Source organism: Lacerta agilis, chromosome 1 (genome assembly GCF_009819535.1).
Source record: "Lacerta agilis isolate rLacAgi1 chromosome 1, rLacAgi1.pri, whole genome shotgun sequence".
Lineage (NCBI taxonomy): Eukaryota > Metazoa > Chordata > Lepidosauria > Squamata > Lacertidae > Lacerta > Lacerta agilis.
Window position 1 is genome coordinate 96,564,070 of NC_046312.1, and position 21,987 is coordinate 96,586,056.

General features: G+C 38.9%; 1 protein-coding gene across 1 annotated transcript in view; it reads right to left on the minus strand.

Moving 5' to 3' along the window:
- Positions 1–21,987, minus strand: part of LRP1B (LDL receptor related protein 1B) — a 754,577-nt gene that overhangs the window by 209,895 nt on the left and 522,695 nt on the right. Inside the window, 4 exon segments of the mRNA XM_033164188.1 lie at positions 1,871–2,107; positions 4,147–4,290; positions 13,105–13,276; positions 16,585–16,807. Coding sequence (XP_033020079.1) covers positions 1,871–2,107; positions 4,147–4,290; positions 13,105–13,276; positions 16,585–16,807 — 776 coding nt within the window.

Sequence of the window (21,987 nt, forward strand, 5' to 3'; positions counted from 1 at the left end):
ACAAAACAGGAACCAATGGTCCAGATTTGGACCCCATTCACCTGTTATTCATCCCTGTTTTATGTAGTTCAGACCATTCAAATGCCATCAGATTATCTTAACCAAGAGAAGAGAATTTAATCAGAAAGGAAAAGTGAGGGCAACCTGTTACATAGGAATTCTGTAAATAAAAAGAATCTCATTTGCAATTAGATTTGTCCTTTGCTTTGGTGTTGAGCAGAAAGAGAACTAGAAGGAAGAAAATTAAAAAGTGGCAGGAATATTTGGAGGCAGGGAATATTGGTCCAAACAAGTCACACCAACAACTAACTAGAAGGAAAATTGTATCAAGATTCTGTCACCTGCAGGATATAAAGAAATTGATGCAGTGGGGTGGTGGTGGAAATAGATCATTTAGATCTACTAGCACTTATTAGAAATCAGTGCACCTAGTAGTTAGTTTGAAATGTTCTAATTTTCCTTAAGCACAGATTAGCACTGTGTTATAAAGAATCTGTCTCATGATTAGAAAATGATTGTTTCATAGTAGCTGAGAAAAATCTCATTACCATTAAAAATGCAATGAAGATTTCATGAAACAAAAGCGTAAAGACACAAAAAAGTATTCACTCCTGGTCAGCTCAGCAAGGGCTATGAAGAATAGCAAATGAGATCAGCAAGGAAGGAATTAATTCCACTGTCACTTAAGTAGCAGAGCTTGAAATGTTTTTCTTTGAAATGGGAGTTTAGATATAATCTGCTGGTGAGTGAAGCTGCTTAGATGATTGACTGCAACATTTCTTTGGTATGTACAAGTTGAACTAAAGATGTCATGGAAATAAGCTGCAGTTTTTGTAGGCTTATTATGACACAATTCTATAACTTTGCTGGGGGATAACTTTTTTTAAAAAAATCTAGAAAAATGCAGAGCCATAGGGGATGAAAGTAGGGATCGGAACCAGGCTACCTGCCTTGTATAGATCTGTAAGATCAACTGCACTGGGGATGGAGAACTTAGGACTGGGGGTCAAATACAGCCCTCCAGACATCATCATCCATCCCTTCAGATTCTCCCTATGCCACACTTCCCAGCCAGATCTTGTCCCTTCAGGTCATATTCTGTACTGGCTTTGCTTTGTCCTTGAAATGCCCCACCCCCATGGAATGTGTTCTTTATCTCTGATATTGCCTCCTTCTTGCCTGACTGTATGTAGAAACTGGCCTAACACATTGCTCTACCCAGTGTTGTGGCCCTTCCAACCACTGGCACGTCCTGCACGTGGCCCCTGGAATGTGACCCTTGGGCTGAAAAAGGTTCCCCATCACTGACTTTGATCATCTGGGAACATTTTACTCAGGGCACCACACCTTACATATGGCCACGAACCCCAAATAGGCACGTTCCACTGTCATCCCTACACTTTGGAACACTCTTCCTTCTGCCGTATGTGGAGCACCAGCAATGATGTTGCTTCAAATGCGCAGTAAAAAAGTATATCTTTTTTGTGCAGACTTTCCCTGATCCATGAGATTGGATCCATACCACTGGATTCCTGTTTAATTCTGTTTTCACAATATTGTTTTACCGCTTTGAATGTTGATTTGTATTGTTTGTACACCACTTAGAAAAAAATTAAAATATTAAGCCATTTAAAAATACTTTTTGAAGAAATAAAGTGATTTAAAACAGGATGTCCCAAACTTGGGTCTCCAGCGGTGTTTGGACAACAATTCCCACCATCCCTAACTACTGGTTGTGCTAGATGGAAAAACAGCTGGAGACCCAAGTTTGGGAAACCCCGATTTAAAGCATAGAAACATGGGCACAAAGTAGGTGCCAAGTTCTTGCAAATGCTTGGGTTTATACGAAATCCTTCTAAGTTCCACCTACCATCCTTCAAGATTGTCACCCGCTCAGAGCCATCAATTTTTTGACGTCCAATCAGGAAGCTGGTAGTGTCAGCAAAGTATATGTAATTGGTCTCAGCATGAAAATCCAGAGCTCGAGGATTAACCAAGTTTTCTATGGGGATCATATATTCATCAGCTACTTTGCTATTCAGGTCCATTCCCCGTATTATTCCTGGGCGTCCCTTGCCATAAAACAGGAACAACTCATTCTTTGGTCCTGCATAAGAAAGATTACAAACATAAACCACCAATGCTGCCTAATTTCTTTACACTGAATACTGTCACTGTTTAATTAAATGGTGCAATTAGTGTGTCCCCCCCCCCCAATTCTAAACCCAAAATTAAGCTCCCAAATATTCTGAATGTATCTAAACTCAATATGACTGGTTAATTGCATTATCTTAATTAAAACACAAATTACTTCTGTGACTGAGTTATATCTAATTAATCACTGCCTTTTCTGTAGCAATACATGTTTCAAAAACCGAATCGACCATAGGATAACATTAGAGCCAGGGTAAAATGGCCCATTATAATCTTGCAAGCATTCTCCAAGTCATTAGGATCTATTAACAATACCAGTACAGTAAACTTTAGCAAACAGACAAAAATGTGCAAAGCAAACAATTGCAATTTCAACTGTTCATATCTGTGCAAATGATGCATTATGCCAAAATGAAGAACGTAACATACAAATATCAATCATGTTGTTTCTTTCTTAAATAGTGGCCCATTTTGTAACTTGGGGCCTTGACAGAATTATGAAGTCTCCTTCTGTATAAACTATACAGTATTTAAGATCTTCCACTTAACACTGTGAGCATGCTTTTGTAGAGCCGCTTTTGTCCAGCAAATAGAGCACTGGACTAGAGGCCTGCATTTAAATAATTTCTTACTTAGTCATCTCCTGCGTTTTATAAGCCATTCCCTTTTAGCCGGTCTGAAGATGGCTTCACAAAGCTATGTCCCAGATTGGATTACTGCAGTCTGTTCAATCTGAGGCTGCCATTGAAAAATGTTCAGAAGATCAACTGGCACAGAGCAGCCTTTGCCAACCTTGTGCCCTCCAGATGTTTTTAGACCACAGCCACCTGTGCAAAGCTGGAAGTGAGGTGAGCTGTAGTTGAAAATATCTAGAGGCATCCAGGCTGACCAAGGCTGGTATTAATAAACATTCTGTTTATATCACTCTCATGCTGTTTCAAGCGCTTTGGTTGCTCATTTGCTTTTGGGCTCATTTCAAAGTGCTGGTTCTGACCATTAATATCTAAATGGTCTGGAATCAGGATACCTAAGGATGGTATCCCATTGCCATCTCATGCACAATGAGTGAGGAAGCCAGGCAGAGTTTTTATCTGACCACTGTGGAAGTCTTCATCATACCTGCCTCACTGCACACCTTTTGAAAGGCAAGCACTCAGAAATACAAGGAGCCAAACCTTGACTATTTGGAAAACCTTTGGATAAATTTAAGTATGTCAGCTTTTGTCTACATTTATATGGGCTTTGTCTTTATCTATTTGGTAAACTTCTGCTTTTGTGAACTGCCTTCAAGGTTATTGCAGGAAATGTGAAATGCCTGTATTAATCTTTTAATAAGTAAAAAGAACAACAGATGCTATGCACTACAGCCAGTACAAAAATGTTCAGAGGAGGAAAATACTTCTGCAAAGCTACCTGAATGTTTCCATTTAGCAAAATGTTGAGAATATAATGCTGTTGCCATTAGCTCTGGGTCAGTATGATTTTGGTGAAAGCATAGGAAGTGCAAACATTTCATGTAATTTGCACGAAACCAAATCTAGTTTATAAAGGCAGCAAAATGTATTGGCATATGTAAATCAGTAAGTTATAGGACTTTTTGGGGGGGGGGGATTTACAAATTAATGATGACTGAGAGCCCTTAATGCAGCCTGAGAAGGATTTTGTAGGATTAAGACAAACACTTATCACAATAGCATATTGTAGGAGACAAGGATAACTAGATAAAGCAGAATATTTCAATTGCTGTTATCATTCTGCCACAGGACTAATTTACTCACCTCCGCTGCTGCAAAGTCAAACCCAAGCAAAAAACTTACACTAGGAAATAAAAACAGGATGGGGGTAAAATGGCAGGTGCATATTGCCAAGCATATTTCATCAACTATCACTTAAGGTTAGCACTGCTGCTGCTGTTGATGATGTTAATTAACACTCGGAATCCCACTCTGAAATATTAGCTGCTGGCAAAGTGTTTGATTTTAAACAACATACTTTTGCATGACCTGCCATCACTTCCCAAGACAAAACCCATCCTGCAGCGACAAGTCCTGGCTTTGTAGCTGCTGCTGAGCAAACAGATGTGCGAGCATCCCCCCGGCCTTCCATATGGGTCTAGTTCACATGCATGGTTCCTGACTGCAACAAATGAAAAACAGCAGGTTAGAAATCCTTTTAAAGCATCACTGTCATATGCATCAGTGTGGAGAGACAATTTAGGTGACAGGGCACACTTGAATGCCACGTCATTGTTGCCTGCCACACACACAAACACACACACACTCCCAGCAGCAAAGAGTGTTTAATAAAAGGGAGCATGCAGACCACAAACAGTAAATACTACCTATTTGGCTAGGACACAGGATAATCTTTATGGATTAAAACACTCTTCACATATATATTCTTTACTCGTAATTATATTACAGTGGAAATTATAACATTTTGGAAAAGTGTGCACTGCATGATCTCAGCTGCTATTGTTAATTACTGTTCTTCAGTGATCCATGTCTGCTCTTAGTGTTGCTGGATAAATGAAAATTTATGTATTTTTCATCTTTTGTTGGAAGCCTCCCTGAGTGGCTGGGGAAACCCAGGCAGATGGACGGGGTATAAACAAAAAGTTGTTGTTGTTACTTGCCCTGGCTCATACAGCACTGCTACTCAGATCTTGTGCATAAATGTTGTGCAACTACTATAGGTGCACGATCCATGTTGTACATCTCCACTGTTCCTAAAACCCACATTTCTCCTTGATCATATTTTAGTACAAATTTTAGTGCAGCTTGTAAAATTTTACCTCTTTCTTTCTTTCTTTCTTTAAAGGCTGGTTGTTTCCATACTAAGATGACCAGGATAGAACCTGGAAATGGGCTATACAGTAAGTTCTTTCAAATCACCAGATTAAACAGGGGAAATAGTGACTCACCAGTTCTTTCTCTAATAATTCCTCTCCCTGCCTTGTAATGAGTAGATCTCCAGATATATCACAGAGCAGGAAGAAGAGAGCAACAGCCAGAAGATCCAGGTAACAATTGATGGGACCCAGCTGTATTGCCTACTTGTAATGTGTTTTTAAAGGGGCAAATCTAAGATGATTAACCTGGAAACCCTGTTCTTTAATGGTCTGCTGTTGCAGCCCATTTAAAGAACAAAAAAGGTAAATATTAATGAGGTTTCCTCTTCATTTACTGCAATGCACTGCCACTTATTTCTTTATCTTTCTTCTTCAAAAGATAAGCACTAACACTCTGAGGACTGGTACAAACATTTCCCATTTGTTTTGAAGGAACAAACAGGCCTTTCTTGTAATCACAACCCTATTCCTCCTGCTATAAAGTTGTCCCTCATTTGCTTTGTTCCTATTTTATACCAGAGACTCAAAACTGACCCCATTGCTCCCATTTCTTAACTAACAACAACAACAACAACAATAATCACTTCCTGTATAAGGAGTGTCAAGAAATACAATGTTGAAACATATGTACAAAGTGTCTGGTAACTAAGATTCCCTTACATGTTACACTGTAGGAGCTAGGTACTTTCCCATGGTTACAACCCACGACACTGCTATAATGTTTAAAGGCTGGTAGCCATGTGAACAGGACAAATAATACAGATCCCTTACTTCCTGATTGTGCTCTCTCTGATCCTACTATCATAATAAGAACCTGATCCACTGGCCAGACCCATGAAAAAGGCACTCAAAACACTAATGTTTAAAAGGCATATGATAAGAGGAGTAATACACTGTAGCTCTGCCATTGTAGGGATTCCATACTTAATGCTGATAGCTTTACTGTGCCGCTGTAATATAACTGTTCAAAGGACACTCACATCATTTTTTAAAAAGCATGTTATCTGTAAAATATAAAACACAATATAATTCTAATCCCAAAATTCCTATACTGGAAATAAATAGTGGGGAAACATCCCAGCTCATGGTATAAAACTCAGTGAGGGATTCCACATTGTGCCACAGCAATCATTTTGCCATCACAAACTTTTCAGTCTACCATACATATGGTCCTGCCTCTCCTCAGCCTGCATGCTCTTCTGAGGGTTCTCTGCCCCCCTCATAAGACCCAATTTAAGGGGAGCCAAGTGCAGAGGGAGGAGAGGGGAGAAAGCCTCATTGCAGTAACAGAAGTCCTTGTGCTAACTTCCACTAGTGGGAGCTGTTAGGGGATCCTGCCCATAAAAGGTAAAGGACCCCTGATAGTTAAGTCCAGACGCAGCTGACTCTGTGGTTGCACCACTCATCTCGCTCTATAGGCGAGGGAGCCAGCATTTGTCCGCAGACAGTTTTTCTGGGTCATGTGGCCAGCATGACTAAGCCACTTCTGGTGAAACCAGAGCAGCGCACGTAAACGCCATTTACCTTCCCGCCGGAGCGGTACCTATTTATCTACTTGCACTTTTTAACGTGCTTTCGAACTGCTAGGTTGGCAGGAGCTGGGACCGAACAATGGGAGCTCACCCCGTTGCGGGGATTCAAACCACTGACCTTCTGATTGGCAGGCCCAAGAGGCTCAGTGGTTTAGACCACAGCACCACCCACATCCCTTCAATTCTGCCCTTACAGTACTGCAATTAAAATAAATACACCTCAGCCTTTATAGCCTTCAGATATGTGAAGGCCACCCGCAACAAGTAGGCCTTTGGGGGCATCCAAACAGATTGGAGTGCAATAGCCATATGGAGGTAAGATGATAATAAATTTCAGGGCCACCATTGAGAAGGCCCTCTCCTTTATGCCCACCAATCTCACCACCTAAAGAGGTAGGCAAATGACAACAGTTTCCACTTTAGATCTTAGCATGTGATCAGGTTAATACGGCACTGAGGACAGCACTCGTCATATAACATATCATGACCACTACCATATCCTTTCATTTCTCCGTGCAAAATCCTGGACAAAATATTGTGATTTAGCTTGCCTGACTACTGAAGAGCAGTGAAAAATGTCAGGATGAAAATAAAATTCCTCCAGATCAGCAGCAACATAAAATTACGGAAAGTGAAAGTTAAGGTATATCACTTAATGTGTTCCACATTGGCAAGAGTTTAAGATGAGAAGGGTTTTTGCAAATCTTAATCTCTATAATATCCAGATACTCCTTTTTAAGAATAGAAATACAGGATGAATATCTTTCCCCCAGTTTCATCCAGGCTCAGTCACCATAATACAAACATAATATACGGTAAATGAAGTATTATTTGTTAAAAGACAAACACTTAATTCATTCTGGATGTCCGTTCTTAACCTGAAACTGTTCTTAACCTGAAGCACCACTTCAGCTAATGGGGCCTCCCGCTGCTGCTGTGCCGCCAGAGCACAATTTCTGTTCTTATTCTGAAGCAAAGTTCTTAACCTGAAGCGTTATTTCTGGGTTAGCGGAGTCTGTAACCTGAAGCGTATGTAACCCGAGGTACCACTGTAATAAGCGTTATCACTAATTCAGGCCTCAGGTTAGAAAGAGGATGGGAGACAAGGGCAGTAATTATTAAGGAAGATGATGATGATGATGATTACATTGGAAACCAGAGCAGCTGCATTGTTACAAACTACCACCAGCTAGTGCACTATTTATTTCCAGGTTCCTGACCTAATAACATTGGGAGAGCAGTTTCCCAAATTGTAGAAGTAGTTTGAGATAAAAATCCATTACACCAAGCAATTTATAAAGATAAAGGGAACACTATCAAGTTTAGTGTTCTGCAGGGTTGCCTAAGCAGTTTTTGTATTGAGGCTCTTCCACATTTGACAAGCCATGACTTGTTACCGACAAGCCATGATTGTTTTTTTGGAATTTTTGGTTATGGGCTGGACGTGATTTTGTTACAGGTGAATTTCAGGGTCACCAGCAGACACCCATGTTCATAAGGAATGATACTGATCTATAGGGCTATATTGCTTTTTAAGCACTGACTGCGGTTTTTCCTTTTTGGTTACTCTACAGGAAATACAGAATGGGCCTCAAAGGAGATTGAGCAACAAAAAAGACAAAAAGAATGTTGTACCAGAATACAAAATGGTAGAACTGAGAGTAATGTAGATATTTTATTGGACTCCTGGAGGACCAAATGGAATCTGTTGTAATCCTCAACAGAAAAAATAATAATTACCAACTACAGTCATCAGGTGGCAATGGCTCCAATCCAGGTCTAGTCATGCACAATGAGCTCCTATGGGAATGTTTACCCCAGCGTCATCAAAAGAAAACACCCAGGTAGTTCAACTTGGACTGACGTGCATGCACATCTCTATTAGCTGCACACATGGGAACATTGCTTTTGTTCACAAATATCCTTTGGTGGATGGCGTTAATATTTCAGTCAAAGTACCACTAGCATGTATGCAAAAGGTCTGGTAAGAATTAGCAGATGATGACGGCTACTGGAGCAGCTCTTTGGGCAATGGTGATTGCTGTTTTCTCTACCTCCTGTTTCAGATATACAGTATGTGTCCAAAGTCTCAGCTTTCAGCTTCATATACTTCTTAGTAATACCCATATTTTCATGATTTTCATTTCCAAAGGAGGAGCTGGCTAAGTTTCTTGAATTCTAAATACACCAGTAACCTGTTAGTATGAACTCTCAAGCATAAATATGCAATGTTTGGTCTTGAAAGACCTAAAGTTGCATCCCAGCCACTGCTACATGACATTAAATACCTTACTGGAAAAAATATGAAGGGGAAATAAAACAAGTAATATATATCCCACTGCATATGGAAAATACAATACAAAATACTTTTGTTATCAATAAATTGTGTGTCTCCCCCCCCTTTATTCCTATTCTGTTTGCTTATATTTCAAAAAAAAATAAAATGGCTCACAAAGCTGATAAGTGTAAAACAGCAAGATAAATAATACCCAACTGATATGGTAGTCAGCCCAGCAAACCTTAACAAGCAAAACATATCAATTCAGAATAATATAATTGCATAAGTATAGCAAATGGCACAAAAGGATAAAACATAATTACAAAAGGTGCAAGAAGCAGCAGAGCATAATAATGTATTAGGTACACTCAAACCTCCCAACTCCCTCTGAGAGGGATAGAAAGTCATTTTGCAGCAATATACTTCTTCATGTGCTGACATCAGGGATCTGAACTTATACACTATATGGATGCTCTCTCATTCAAGATACATCAACTTCACACTTTACACAGCTTTTTGAATCCTTTGTAAGAAAGTAACTCTTATACAAATAGTGTGGTCACAAGTCTACATCGTTATGTTTACATATCCTTTTTGTGACAACAAATAAATCACAGCCATTTCTTTTTTCTTTCTTTCGCTACTGCTAATGGTTCCTTGGTGGGCAACCTACCGTATTTTTCGCTCCATAGGGTGCACCGGACCATAGGGCGCACCTCGTTTTTAGAGGAGGAAACCCAGGATTTTTTTTCTGGTTTTCCTCCTCTAAAAGCCCTGTTTTTTGGAGGATCAGCTAAAAGTTTTGCAGCTTTTTTGCAAAGGGAAAAGCTCTGGGTTTTTTTGAGGATCAGCTAAAAGTTTTGCAGCTTTTTTGCAAAGGGAAAAACCCTGTTTTTTGTGGATCAGCTAAAAGTTTTGCAGCTTTTTTGCAAAAGGGGAAAAGCAAAGCTCCTTTTGCAAAGAGGGAAAAGCAAAGAGGAAAAGCCCCATTTTTATGGGGTTCAACTCACATTTCTGCAGCTTCTAAAGAAAAGGGAGCCTTTTTTACAGTTTCCAGACAGATAATCTAATGAGCCAGTCACATGTTGCTGGGGAAACAAACAACCTCCCTCTGTAGCACATTCAACAAAGGAGGGCGTGGCAAGAGGGCGGGGCTGAAAGGGAGTCTCTCTCCTGATCTCTTGCTGATCAGCTGCTGAGCAGGGGCCTTTCAACACCCCCCTTTTCTCTTTGTAAAATAAAAAGCATGATCCTCTTTTAGCCCCTGGGCAATTCAGCTCCAGGGACCACCATTCGCTCCATAAGACGCACAGATATTTCCCCTTACTTTTTAGGAGGAAAAAAGTGTGTCTTATGGAGCCAAAAATACGGTATGTAAGATAAGGTGCTAAATTAAAACCAGGCAGGATTTATGAAAGGAAGACAAATAAAAGATAACATAAGAACCATACTAAATATATTTGAGTATTTGGAAAGTGACAGGGGAAAAGAGGCGGCAATTATGGCAATAGATGCCGAAAAGGCTTTTGACAACATATTCTGGTTGTTTATGACTACGTTATTGGAAGAATTGGGTATTGGGGGAAATTTCAAAGAGCAATCAGAACTATTTATCAAAATCAAAGGGCAAAATTAATCATAAATGGGAGAACAACACAGGATATAAAAATATCTAAGGGCACAAAGCAGGGGTGTCCCCTGTTGCCAGTGTTATTTATAATAGTATTAGAAGTACTATTGAACAACATCAGAAATAATGAAGGCATCAAAGGTATTCTGATAAGGAAAAAGAGGTGCAAGACAAGAGCTTTTGCAGACAACGTAATTATCACTAAGGAAGATCCATTGAATAGTATTCCCAAAGCATTAGAAACAATAAAGGAATTTGGAAAATTGGCTAGATTTAAGATTAATTACAAAAAACCCAAACATCTTAGTCAAAAATATGGAATTAGAACAAAAAGAACAATTACAATTATTAACAGGAATAGAAATTAAAAAGAAAATGAAGTATTTAGGAATCCATATGACAACAAAAATATAGATCTATATCAAGAAAATTATGAAAAAATGGAACAAAATAAAAATAGAATTAGCAAATTGGTCAAAATTAAAATTATCCTTATTAGGAAGAATATCTGTTATCAAGATGTGTATCCTGCCACAAATGATGTTTCTTTTTCAAAGCTTGCCAATACTGGTTGGGGCGAAATGTTTCAAAGAATGGAAAAGGGATTTGTCAAAGTTTGTTCGGAACCGAAAAAGACCAACAATAAAATATAAAATAATGATAGTCAAGAAAGATAGAGGTGGGTTTGGATTACCTGATTTGGAAATGTATGGAAACGTGGCTGGTCTGATGTGGCTGAAGAGGAATGGATGGAATTAAAAGATAATGAAGTGTTGGATCTTGAAGGAGCGGGGCTAAGCTTTGGTTGGCATAAATATTTGATAGACGATAAATTAAAAATTCATAGCAGTTTCACCAACAATATGGTAAGGAAATCCATATATAAGATTTGGAAAAAAATATCAGGGAATATTAAAACTGAAGATACCATGGTGGATTTCACCATTAGAAATAATAGCAGTGAAAAGAATTAATTTGGAAGGAGTTTGGCCAACCTATAAAATATTATTAGAAGAGGTAGAAGGTAAGCTCAGATTGAAAGAATATGATGAAGTCAAACCATATTTGAAGGTCTGGCTCCAATATTTTCAAATCAATGAAAGGTTTCAAAAAGATAATAAAATCAGTTTTGAAAAAGAAGTTTCCAAATTAGATAAAATATTAATAGGGGGGGGAAGTAGATACATAAAAAATCTGTATGAATTATTAGATTGGGATACAAAAGAGGAACAAATAAAAGAAACAATGATTAAATGGGCCCAAGATCTGAGGAAAATGATTATGCTAGAAAAATGGGAGAAATTGTGGATAAAAGATATGAGGTTTACCCCGAATTATGATTTAATCAAAAACATATATAAAATGCAATACAAATGGTATTTGACCCCCAACAAAGTTGGCAAAAATGTATAAAGGAAGTAATAGCATCTGTTGGAGATGTAATAAAGAATTGGGCACATTTATGCATATATGGTGGAACTATAATGAAATCAAGAAATTTTGGGAAAAATTATATAATGAATTGAAAAAGATAACTAAGTACTCTTAAAAAAGACCCTGAGATCTTTCTGTTAGGAATGCTAGGGGATGAAATCAAGGGAAAAGACAGGTGCGTGCTAATGTATGCAACTACGGTGGCAAGGCTCCTAATTGCCAAAAAACTGGAAGAGCACATCGGTACCAAATACGGGAGATTGGCAAGTCAAAATGTTATCATATCAAAATATGGCAAGGAAGGTAGGAGAAGCTAGGGGAATAACAGAACAAAAAATAATGGAATAATCAGAAGAGGGTGACATTGAATTCCACTGTTGTTAAGAGTTAGTTTTTAGCATTAATTTTATAGTTTTAAGAGAAGCATTAATGGAGACTTTGGACCTGGTTGACAGGAGTGTTTTCCTTCCATGATGTGACTGTGGAACAGTTATCTTGTGGACATTCATATGGAACCCGTTCTTGTTAATGACTTTTCCACTTACCCTGTTGGACTAAAATTTTAAGTTCAGCTAATGTCTTGGTAGCTGTCTAGTGGAAATAATGGGAAACTAATTTAGAATAATAATTGTAGGTGTGTTTTCTGCCCCCTGTGTCTCATTATTCGAGGAAAGTAGTCATATGATTCATCCATCCTCATAGCGTTATCTTCTAAATATGGTATGTCAAACTGACATGTTCATTTTCTTTCAATTTTAACACTGTGTTAAACTAGGAATGTGGAGAACCTGACTCTTTATTGCAGAATCTCTACTTTTCAACACCATGGGCTCAGATATATACACAGGAACTCCACCGATTGCCTTGTTTTAAGAACTATGTATGCACTGTATGTAAAAGGAAATACACAAAACAAAGTATGTCCTGTGTTGGATACTGTCCATTGATTTGAATGAATTGTGCATTGGAATGCACAAATGTAATTCCAATCCCTACCTATACACCACCTTTTGGAACTGTTTCCACACTCAGGTACCAATCACTTTTCTCCCCAGCATAAGTGAAATTGAATGGAATCAAACAGAATGCAGGGTCACAATAATTGCCCATACCAGCGGAACCATGCCTACAATGAAGAGTGAAACTGCTTCCCTGATTCCAAGGTCTACATTGTTCCCTTTATCAAAGGTAGTAAAGGATAGCAATGAAGTTGCTAGAGCCTTACCTGTTGGTTGGATTCTTGTGTGGTACACATGGATCTCTTGAGCATTTTCAAGTCTAATTAACATCTGTGTATCTGTGCCATTAAATCTGTTTATTTGTATGACACTGTAGTTATCTAAATTTGTTGCATACAAATAGTCTTCAAACACAGTCAGCCCATAAAGATGTCTAACCTGAGGGAAGAAAATATATAAGTATTATCTGATCTTATCAATTTTTTCCTAATCAAATGGTAATGCAAGGCTACACACAGAAATGAATAATGGGAGTCATATTTATAAAGTCAATATTTGTTAATGAAAAACTCATTAAGACTCAAACCACAAATGGATTCTGTTTTCTTTTTACTTGCACAATATAATTTTGTTTTAAATTAACTCAGAAGAGTTGCAGAGAGGTTTAGGTAAGTAAGAACATATCAGATGCCAAAGGGATTAGATCAAGCACAATAAGCTTCCTCCAACTGTGACCAATATTAAATACTTGAGCCTACATCAGGCGTTCATTAGAAGGAAATAACACAAAAGCAAGAATGATCCATGCTTCTGGTGTAACTTCCTAAAGGCAGGGTAGAGTGACATGTTCAGCTAAATCATATGGACAGAAGCACATGGGATGAGAGCCAATAAACCACGTGGAGACACAAGTCCACAGCCTCACTTGATTCAGATGTCATGTCGAGAGAGTGGGTATCATCCACATAATGATGACAGTTAACCACAAATTCCTGGATGATGCCACCCAGTGGCTTCATATAGATGTTAAAAAGCATGGGAACAAGATGGTACCCTGAGAAACCTCATAGTACAAGCACCAGGAGGCTGAGTGAAAGTCCCCCAATGCTACTCACTGGAAGTAACCCTGTAGGTAAGAGCAGAAGCACCATGGTTGTTGGTATCAAAAGTTGTTGAGAGATCCAACAGAAGCAGCAGAGTGACACTCATGTTGTCCCTCTCTCTCAATTTAGGTCAGTGTTTTTCAACCTTTTTTGGGCAAAGGCACACTTGTTTCATGAAAAAAATCACGAGGCACACCACCATTAGAAAATGTTAAAAAATTTAACTCTGTGCCTATATATAAAGTAATTCTCTTGAATTTTTCAATTTTTCCTACGGCACACCAGGCAACACCTCGCGGCACACTAGTGTGCCGCGGAACAGTGGTTGAAAAACACTGATTTAGGTCATCAACCATGGTGACCAAGAATATTTTAGTGCTAAAACAAACCCTGAACAGGTCAGACAATCCATTTGTTCCAAGCATGCTTGAAGCTGTCCAGTCACCATCCTCTTTATCACATTGCCCCAAAGAGGAAAATTTGTAACTTAGCAGTAGTTCTTTTATACATCTGTGTCTTAGCATGGTTTCCTGAGGAATGGGTGCCTGCACACCTATAGTCAGCATCACTACCTTCCCACAAGGATGTATTAATCACCTCCTGGAACTACTCTATCAATCCATTCTGCCCAGCTTTCACAAATGATAAACTGTGGCCAAGGACACAGAAGGTAGGCCACATCCCTTCAAGCTCCTTGTCTACAATTTCAGGCCACAACAACCGAAAGGGTCTAAAACAATAGAACTAGAGTGTTCTGGACACCCTCCTTGATACTGTAACTACACCACCATAAAGTTTGCAACAAATCTTAATGACTTTGTCCTCAAAGTACCTTGCAAATTTTGTTGTCCCCAACTCTACCTTTAGCTAGCCTATTTCCCACCCTGAAAAGCTCTGCAAGTTGCTATTTCAACTTGAAAACTCAACAATGGCAGAGAAGTAAGATTTTTTTTCTGCTATCACTGACACATGGTAGGCAAGTTTGTGTGCTGGAGGAGACTCTTGAGAGTTTCATGGACTGCAAAAAGATCAAACTTATCCATCCTTAAAGAAATCAGCCCTGAGTGCTCACTGGAAGGACAGATCCTGAAGTTGAGGCTTCAGTACTTTGGCCACCTCATGAGAAGAGAAGACTCGCTAGAAAAGACCCTGATGTTGGGAAAGATGGAGGGCACAAGGAAAAGGGGACGGCAGAGGATGAGATGGTTGGACAGTGTTCTTGAAGCGACTAGCATGAGTTTGGCCAAACTGCAGGAGGCAGTGAAAGATAAGCGTGCCTGGTGTGCTCTGGTCCATGGGGTCACGAAGAGTCGGACAAGACTGAACGACTGAACAACAACAACAACATCTGTGTTCAGTCATACTCAGAGATTTCTGCCATCTGCTCTCCAGCCATCATCTGACTTATTTAACTGCCTGCAGCTATCTCTCCCCCACCCTCACCCCCCCAAAAAAACACACCAGGGAGCTGATCAGGATCTGCAATGTCAGAGAGGGTGCTTAGGAGCAATGTTGTAAATAGCTCTACTGCCATTCCACAGCAAGACAAAGGCCTTAGCAGAAGCTGGCAAAAAAATTCCCCAGAACATTCAAGCTCTGTTAGAGTCTATAAATCTCTTGGGTGGGGGTAGATCATCTTAATCCTATCCCTTTCAAAAATTAGGATAACCTGCTGCTGAAAAATCTACCCCAAAACTCAGGGTCTCTGAGAAAGCGAAAGGTGCTACTGCTGGGAGACTAGTGTGAGGATGTGCATAATGCAAATGCATGAGATAGATACAACAAATACAAAAATCTTATGTAGAATGAAATCTAATCCTTTGACATTCCTGTTGTGATTTAAAACTGTGTCCTGCTAATACTCCCTCATGGATTTCATTTGAGTCTGTTAACAGCAGTAGTTTTTGTCAGCCTACCCTGAATTTTGTTTAGATTAGCTTTTCATATGCTATCATATATATTCATATGCAAGCTGAGCTTAAATCAGCAGGCACACAACTGGAGGTCTGAATAGGCTGACCAAAAATTGCAACTGTCACAGGTTCAAAGAACTGTACAATACAGAGTCTTCCCAAAGCAAGGACAATTCCTAATGCTTGATGGTTCCTTGTATCAAGAGGCCTATCGGAGATGTGCATTTGGCAGAGCTCAACACATGAGCTTCACTGTATGCTCACTTTGCGAATTAGTTCACACCATTAGATTATTTGAAATTACTCTGAGGAGCAAAACTGTATGGGGTCCAAGAGATGAAAAGCCACTTACTTCCATCACATACCTGGGCTGTGTATTATGCATGCTCATTTCTCACGCTACTACAATTTTGTTTACTACAATTTAAAACCTGCCTTTCTGGGTCTTGAGTCTGGCAATTTCAGGAAGTCCATGTTGAATTGATATTGAATCACATTTTCATCATAAATGCTCAAAAAAACATGCAGAATTTAGTATACAGCAGTAGCCAGGCAGCCAACACTTGCCTCACTTATAGGCTTACGTTGTTGTTTGCTAAAAAATATGAAACAGTCTTTCTGTGAAGTATTTCAGTGGACACAATAATTGCCATTAGGAAAAGCTAAAGCTATGAACATTCACAACACATGCATACAGACATGTAAGTATATATGGAAACATAGTACTTACAAGCCGTCCTTTGATTATTGTGTGTCTGTTGTGTCCCTGGTAGTCAACAACTTCTACAGAGTCCAGATAGACATCTACCCAGTAAACATATTTACTGATCAGGTCTAGAGTAAGGGCAGTAGGCTGCTCTATTTTAGATACTACTATCCTTGTTCTGTTCATCCCATCCATGTCACATCTCTCAATTTTAGCAACATTCCCATAGTCGGTAAAGAAGAGTTTTCTGTGAAATAACATTAAGGCACATTTTAATAATTATGCATTTTTGACAGGAAGCAAAACCACAAGGTTTATTCCCTGAAAGAAAAGCTCTCTCTCTTAAATTAGTATTTAAAGATATTGACTTTTAGAAGAATAGCTGTTCCAACCTATTTTTTTGGGGGGGGGGGATAAAGGTGCAATCCAAACTCCTCCTCCAGTGGGGCTTTGCATCCATGGAAGCAGTAGCAGAAGGTGAGAGGGGCAGTGTGAACTGGCCCAAATTGGGCCTGATAATGTTGCATGATTGCAATGAGACTGGCTTGGATCCATGCGATTCCGGGTTGGTTTAATTCCATCCCCAGCCCATCCTTGGAACATCCCGTTTCAGGGCCTTTCACTGGCTACAATCAGTGGGCAGCCCATTCAACGGCACTCCCACCTGCACATCTGGCAAGGCCGAAGGCAGAGTGCTGTGTAAAAAAACTCATGCTTTCATCAGTTTGGTAGTGGTGGCCAGCAGATGGTCAACTCAGATGGGAATGTTTGGCAGAGGGCCACTTCCACCTAATCCAACCTCACCCACCCCCAGTCCAGAATAAGGAGGATGTGGCTTGCACTGCAAGATTCTTGTAGCACCTAAAGACTAAAGAAAGTAACAGTGTAAGTTAGTGCCACAATAAAACAGCCTTTTAAGATGCTAAAATACTTTTCATTGTTTTTAAACCTTAGCAGCTCATAAATTGCAATACAGTATTAATGAATATCAAAACGTTAAAAAACCAACCTAGTTATGGTATTCAATTTTTACTCAGAGTAGAACCATTGAAATGAAAAAACATGACTGTTAGGACTACAGTGATACCCCGGGTTATGCACGCGATCCATTCCGGGTCGTGGTACGTAACACAGGCGTGCGTATCACGAACGCACAAAAAAATAAAAACCAGAAGTAATGCGATTTGAGCGCCTCTGTGCATGCGCAAAGTGCGCAGAATGCTTCTGTGCATCCGGGGGTCACGCACGGGTTGTGTGCGCTCTGGAAACACTTCCGCGTTGCAGGCATTCGCAACTCGAACATCCACAACACGGGGTGTGCGTAACCCGGGGTACTACTGTATTAACTTCAAGGGGTCTTCTCTGAGTAAAAGTTGAATACTATTCTAGGTAACAAAAATTATGTTTACAGAAGAATGGCTGTTACAATCTTGAATTCTGAAAACTTTATTCCATAATTTTTTCATTTAATTTGTATACCGTCATTCCTCAAAGTAAGTCATGGCAGTGTATATGAGGTAAATGATTTTCACAGCCTTTGAAGTAGGTTAGACTAAGAGAAAATGAGTCGCCTGAGGTCATACAATATACTTCCTAGTTAAAGAGAGTTTTGAACTTCCACCTCTACAACCCTTTCTTATACAACAGCAATATATGTTACAAAAATGCAGAAAATAGACACATCAATGTTGTTGATAGTGGAAAATAGAAAATTTGCAGCTAAATACAAAAGACAGAGAGATACTGTACCAGATCAAAGCTATGCATGACTTATTTAGGCTCAACTGACAATGTTGTCTTCATGCATATTCAGAACACAAAATTTAAATTATGGTTTTGTGAATATAGTTTTCAGTAGTATAGAGCGGCAGAACAGCAAAGTAATTAAGCAGCTGGAAAAGTAAATGTGAGCTATTGACAAATAATACACGCAGAAGTAATCCAGAGTTCATGACTATCTCATTTTTCGCAAAGCGTAACATCTCACAAAAGGCAAACTATTGACACATTAGTCTTATCCATTTTGAAAGAGAGAGAAAAAACTGCTAAGCCTTGAAAAAGCTCTACTGCATTTATCTCTCAATAGATTTGACTCACTGATTCATTCAGTATAAGACTAACAAGAATCTATCAAACGTACCTCCAAAGCTTCTAAGCCTGATATTTGATTAGCAACCACTATGTTTAGTAAACACAAATCAATTTCAATTAGGCTGACAATATTTTAACAAGATTACTTTCTCATGAGACTAAATTACATTTGTAAATAGAAGACCAACTTGCCATGACTTTTAACACTATAAAGAATAATCCGATTTTGAGAGACTGAATGTTATAATATTGCTGTGCAAATCAATGAGACGATTTTCCAGTAAAGGGCTGCTAAGTACTAGAATTTGAAGAAAAGGCCTGAGTTGATGATGATTAAGTATTTTTTAAGTTAGTAGGATTTAGCCAATCTAAATATTGTGTCATCCCACCAAGGGCATGATCCAGTTAAAGTTAAGTACTTGTAAATCCCATCGATTTCAGTTAGAGAGACTTAAGAAGGCACTTTGCAGAATCAGACCGTAAGTCCGGTAAAGGTCAATGGTTTTCTTCAAACTGTGTTCAGAGGAACTCTGGGGTTCTTTGGAAATTTGTCTGAGTTTCCACAGTTACGATCAGTAATGATGGAGAAGCTTTTCTTAAAGGTTGCTTGCTACTGTTGATCCAGAGCTGCATGGCAATGGTGAATGAATGTACTATGCAACCTAGAACATGCCCCAGAATGACACACATTCTCCTCCGCAGGTAGCACCTATGCTATTTGAACAATGTCACTAAGTATACTTATAATTACTGGAGTAAACTGCTGCATCTATGTGGACAATTTAAGTGGTTGGAACATGTAAAATGGGTCTCAAGCACAACTTGTGACTAGAATACCATGGACAAATCTTGAAAAGAAATTTCATAGACAAACAAGGCTATAGACTAGGTTTAGCAGATATTTTCCCACTGAAGTATCACAGATGGCTGTGGTTTCATTCCGGATATGGCAAGTGGCCATGAATCTGTTAATTACTGGAAACAAAATCTGGTTTACTACAGTGTTATTTATGATGGTTATTTTCTGCACTTGTCCCTTCCAAACTGAATAATGCAATGAAACATGAAGTAGTGGGTAGAAGAGGAAATAACGTAAGTTATGTTATAAAATGTGTCTCCTCTTTTTACTCATCAATGGCACTAAGAGCAGACTACAAAATATAAGAAAACACAGCAAAAAAAAATATACAACAAAAGCTACCATTTGCTAATTTTTGTTCTGTTTAGTGCTGGGCTGAACCTTTTTGGTTCACTTTTCTTTTGCCATTGAAGAGAAGACCAAATATGGTCCTAAAGAGAGTTATTCACCTGATAGGACCAAGGGGTCCAGTCTTAAAACATTTTTAAAGTGCGTGCATGCACATGCACACACACACACACAGAGAGAGAGAGAGAGAGAGAGAGAGAGAGAGAGCAGTGTAAGGCTCTATGCATGCAGGGTCTGAGCACTTCCTGGAGTGACTTTCACTACATAGGCTTGGAGCCTGTGTAGATAGCCTAGGGTTCAACTAAAGGCTCTTAGGCCACGCCATACAAAAAAGGGTGAGTATAACCCCCTTGCAAATTTCTATGAAGATTTCCCACTCCTCCTCAAATTGTCCTCCAATTTTGCTGAGGACAAATAAACAGGAAAGTTATGGAGCAATTTTTAGCCCACTGTTATTTTTGTCGCTGAAATACTGCTTTTGTCAACATTAGTGACAAAGCCTCCTGCAGTCTAGATTCTTGTGCATAGTCGGAAAAGGCTACAATCAATACATCTTCTGAAGAACAACTGCATCGTTCATTAACTTTGTTTGCTCCCTCAATCACCTTCATTATCATCAATAGGGGTCACAAGTTCTCATTATATATTTTATGAAGCCTGAATGGATATCAATGTAACTAACATCTTATTAATAACAACATTCCCTTTTCATATCTTGGGAAATTGCTAACATAACTGAGGCTGCAGTCCTATATATGGTTACCTGGGAGTGACCCCTACTGAACACAGATGGACTCACTTGGAACAGTAAACATGCAAGGCTTTGTTCATCCTGGAAAGGAAATCTTTTAAATAAAAACTTCAGGATATTTTAAAATTATTTTCAATTTTATATTTAAGTTGTTCAAAATAGCTTGGATCTTTTCATAAGAGACAGAAACAACCTGTATGTTTGTTGATTTTATGGTCATTTGCCAGAATATGCAGAATTAAGAAAGTACAATTTTTTCCAGTTTCTGATTAAAATAAGACCTTCAGTTTAAAGACCAGATGAATTAAATGAATATAGCAAGCTTCCACAGTAGATTTCTAAGATGGCAGGAGGTTAAGTTCTGACTCTATGGTAGTTTATTTATACGCCTGCCAAGGAGCAAGTATCCTTTTCAAGCAGTGAGTGGTCACAAAGGTATATACACATCAGTTAGGTTCTGGAAGAAGAGAATGAATGAATGAGCAGATGATACAAAATTAAAATGCAAAATGCAAAACTGACTGGCTACAGCTTATCTGAAGGACTGGTTTCAGATGTCCAAGCATGCATTTTAGGATGATGATGATGATGATGACAGATACCTATCCTGACACAAAATGAAAGAGCTTATCTGTGTGGGCTTTCACTTCTGCATAGTCTAGCTTTGTTCTCACACAAGGTCTAGATTTTTTGCCCCACTATTGGATGTTAAGTGTCTAACAGTGTACTAACTACTAATATGACACAGGCAGCTAATAAAGCAAATTACCGGTACATGGAAGCTTGCTGTGTTGCTGAAACTTGATATTTCAGTATACAATAAGCAGCACAAAAACGGCGCACACAAATCTACCAAACCATTCCACATATTGAATTCTATATTGGTAGTCCAATCAAAAAGAGAGCAATGCAAGAAGTCAAACAAAGAAGCCACAAACAGAAAAGTCATTCAAGTTAGTACAACAGGACAATTTAAGTCTTTAAATGTCTTTAGCCAGGCTCCTGTAGATATTGATGAAAATAGGTCCAGTCAGATGATACGCACAGATGTTAATGGATGAAAGCAAGTCCAATCAGATGGAATATTGAAGATGTGACGCAGAAAAATTAGACAGGGCGTCGGCATTTGTCCCCTGTTTTGCCCATGGACAATTTTGGGCTTCTTCAGTAAATTCTTTCCCAGGATTTACTGTATATTCATACATACAAATTTACATGTTACATCTCATCTAAACTAGAACATCTGGTCTTCTTCTTCAAAATATTCTTTCTCAAAGATTTGGTACATTTGCACACTTTCAACTTCATATGCTAAGTTATTTCTTGGCTTAAGCATTTATTCATTTAGTCGCTATTTAATGAAATTGGCATTATTAAT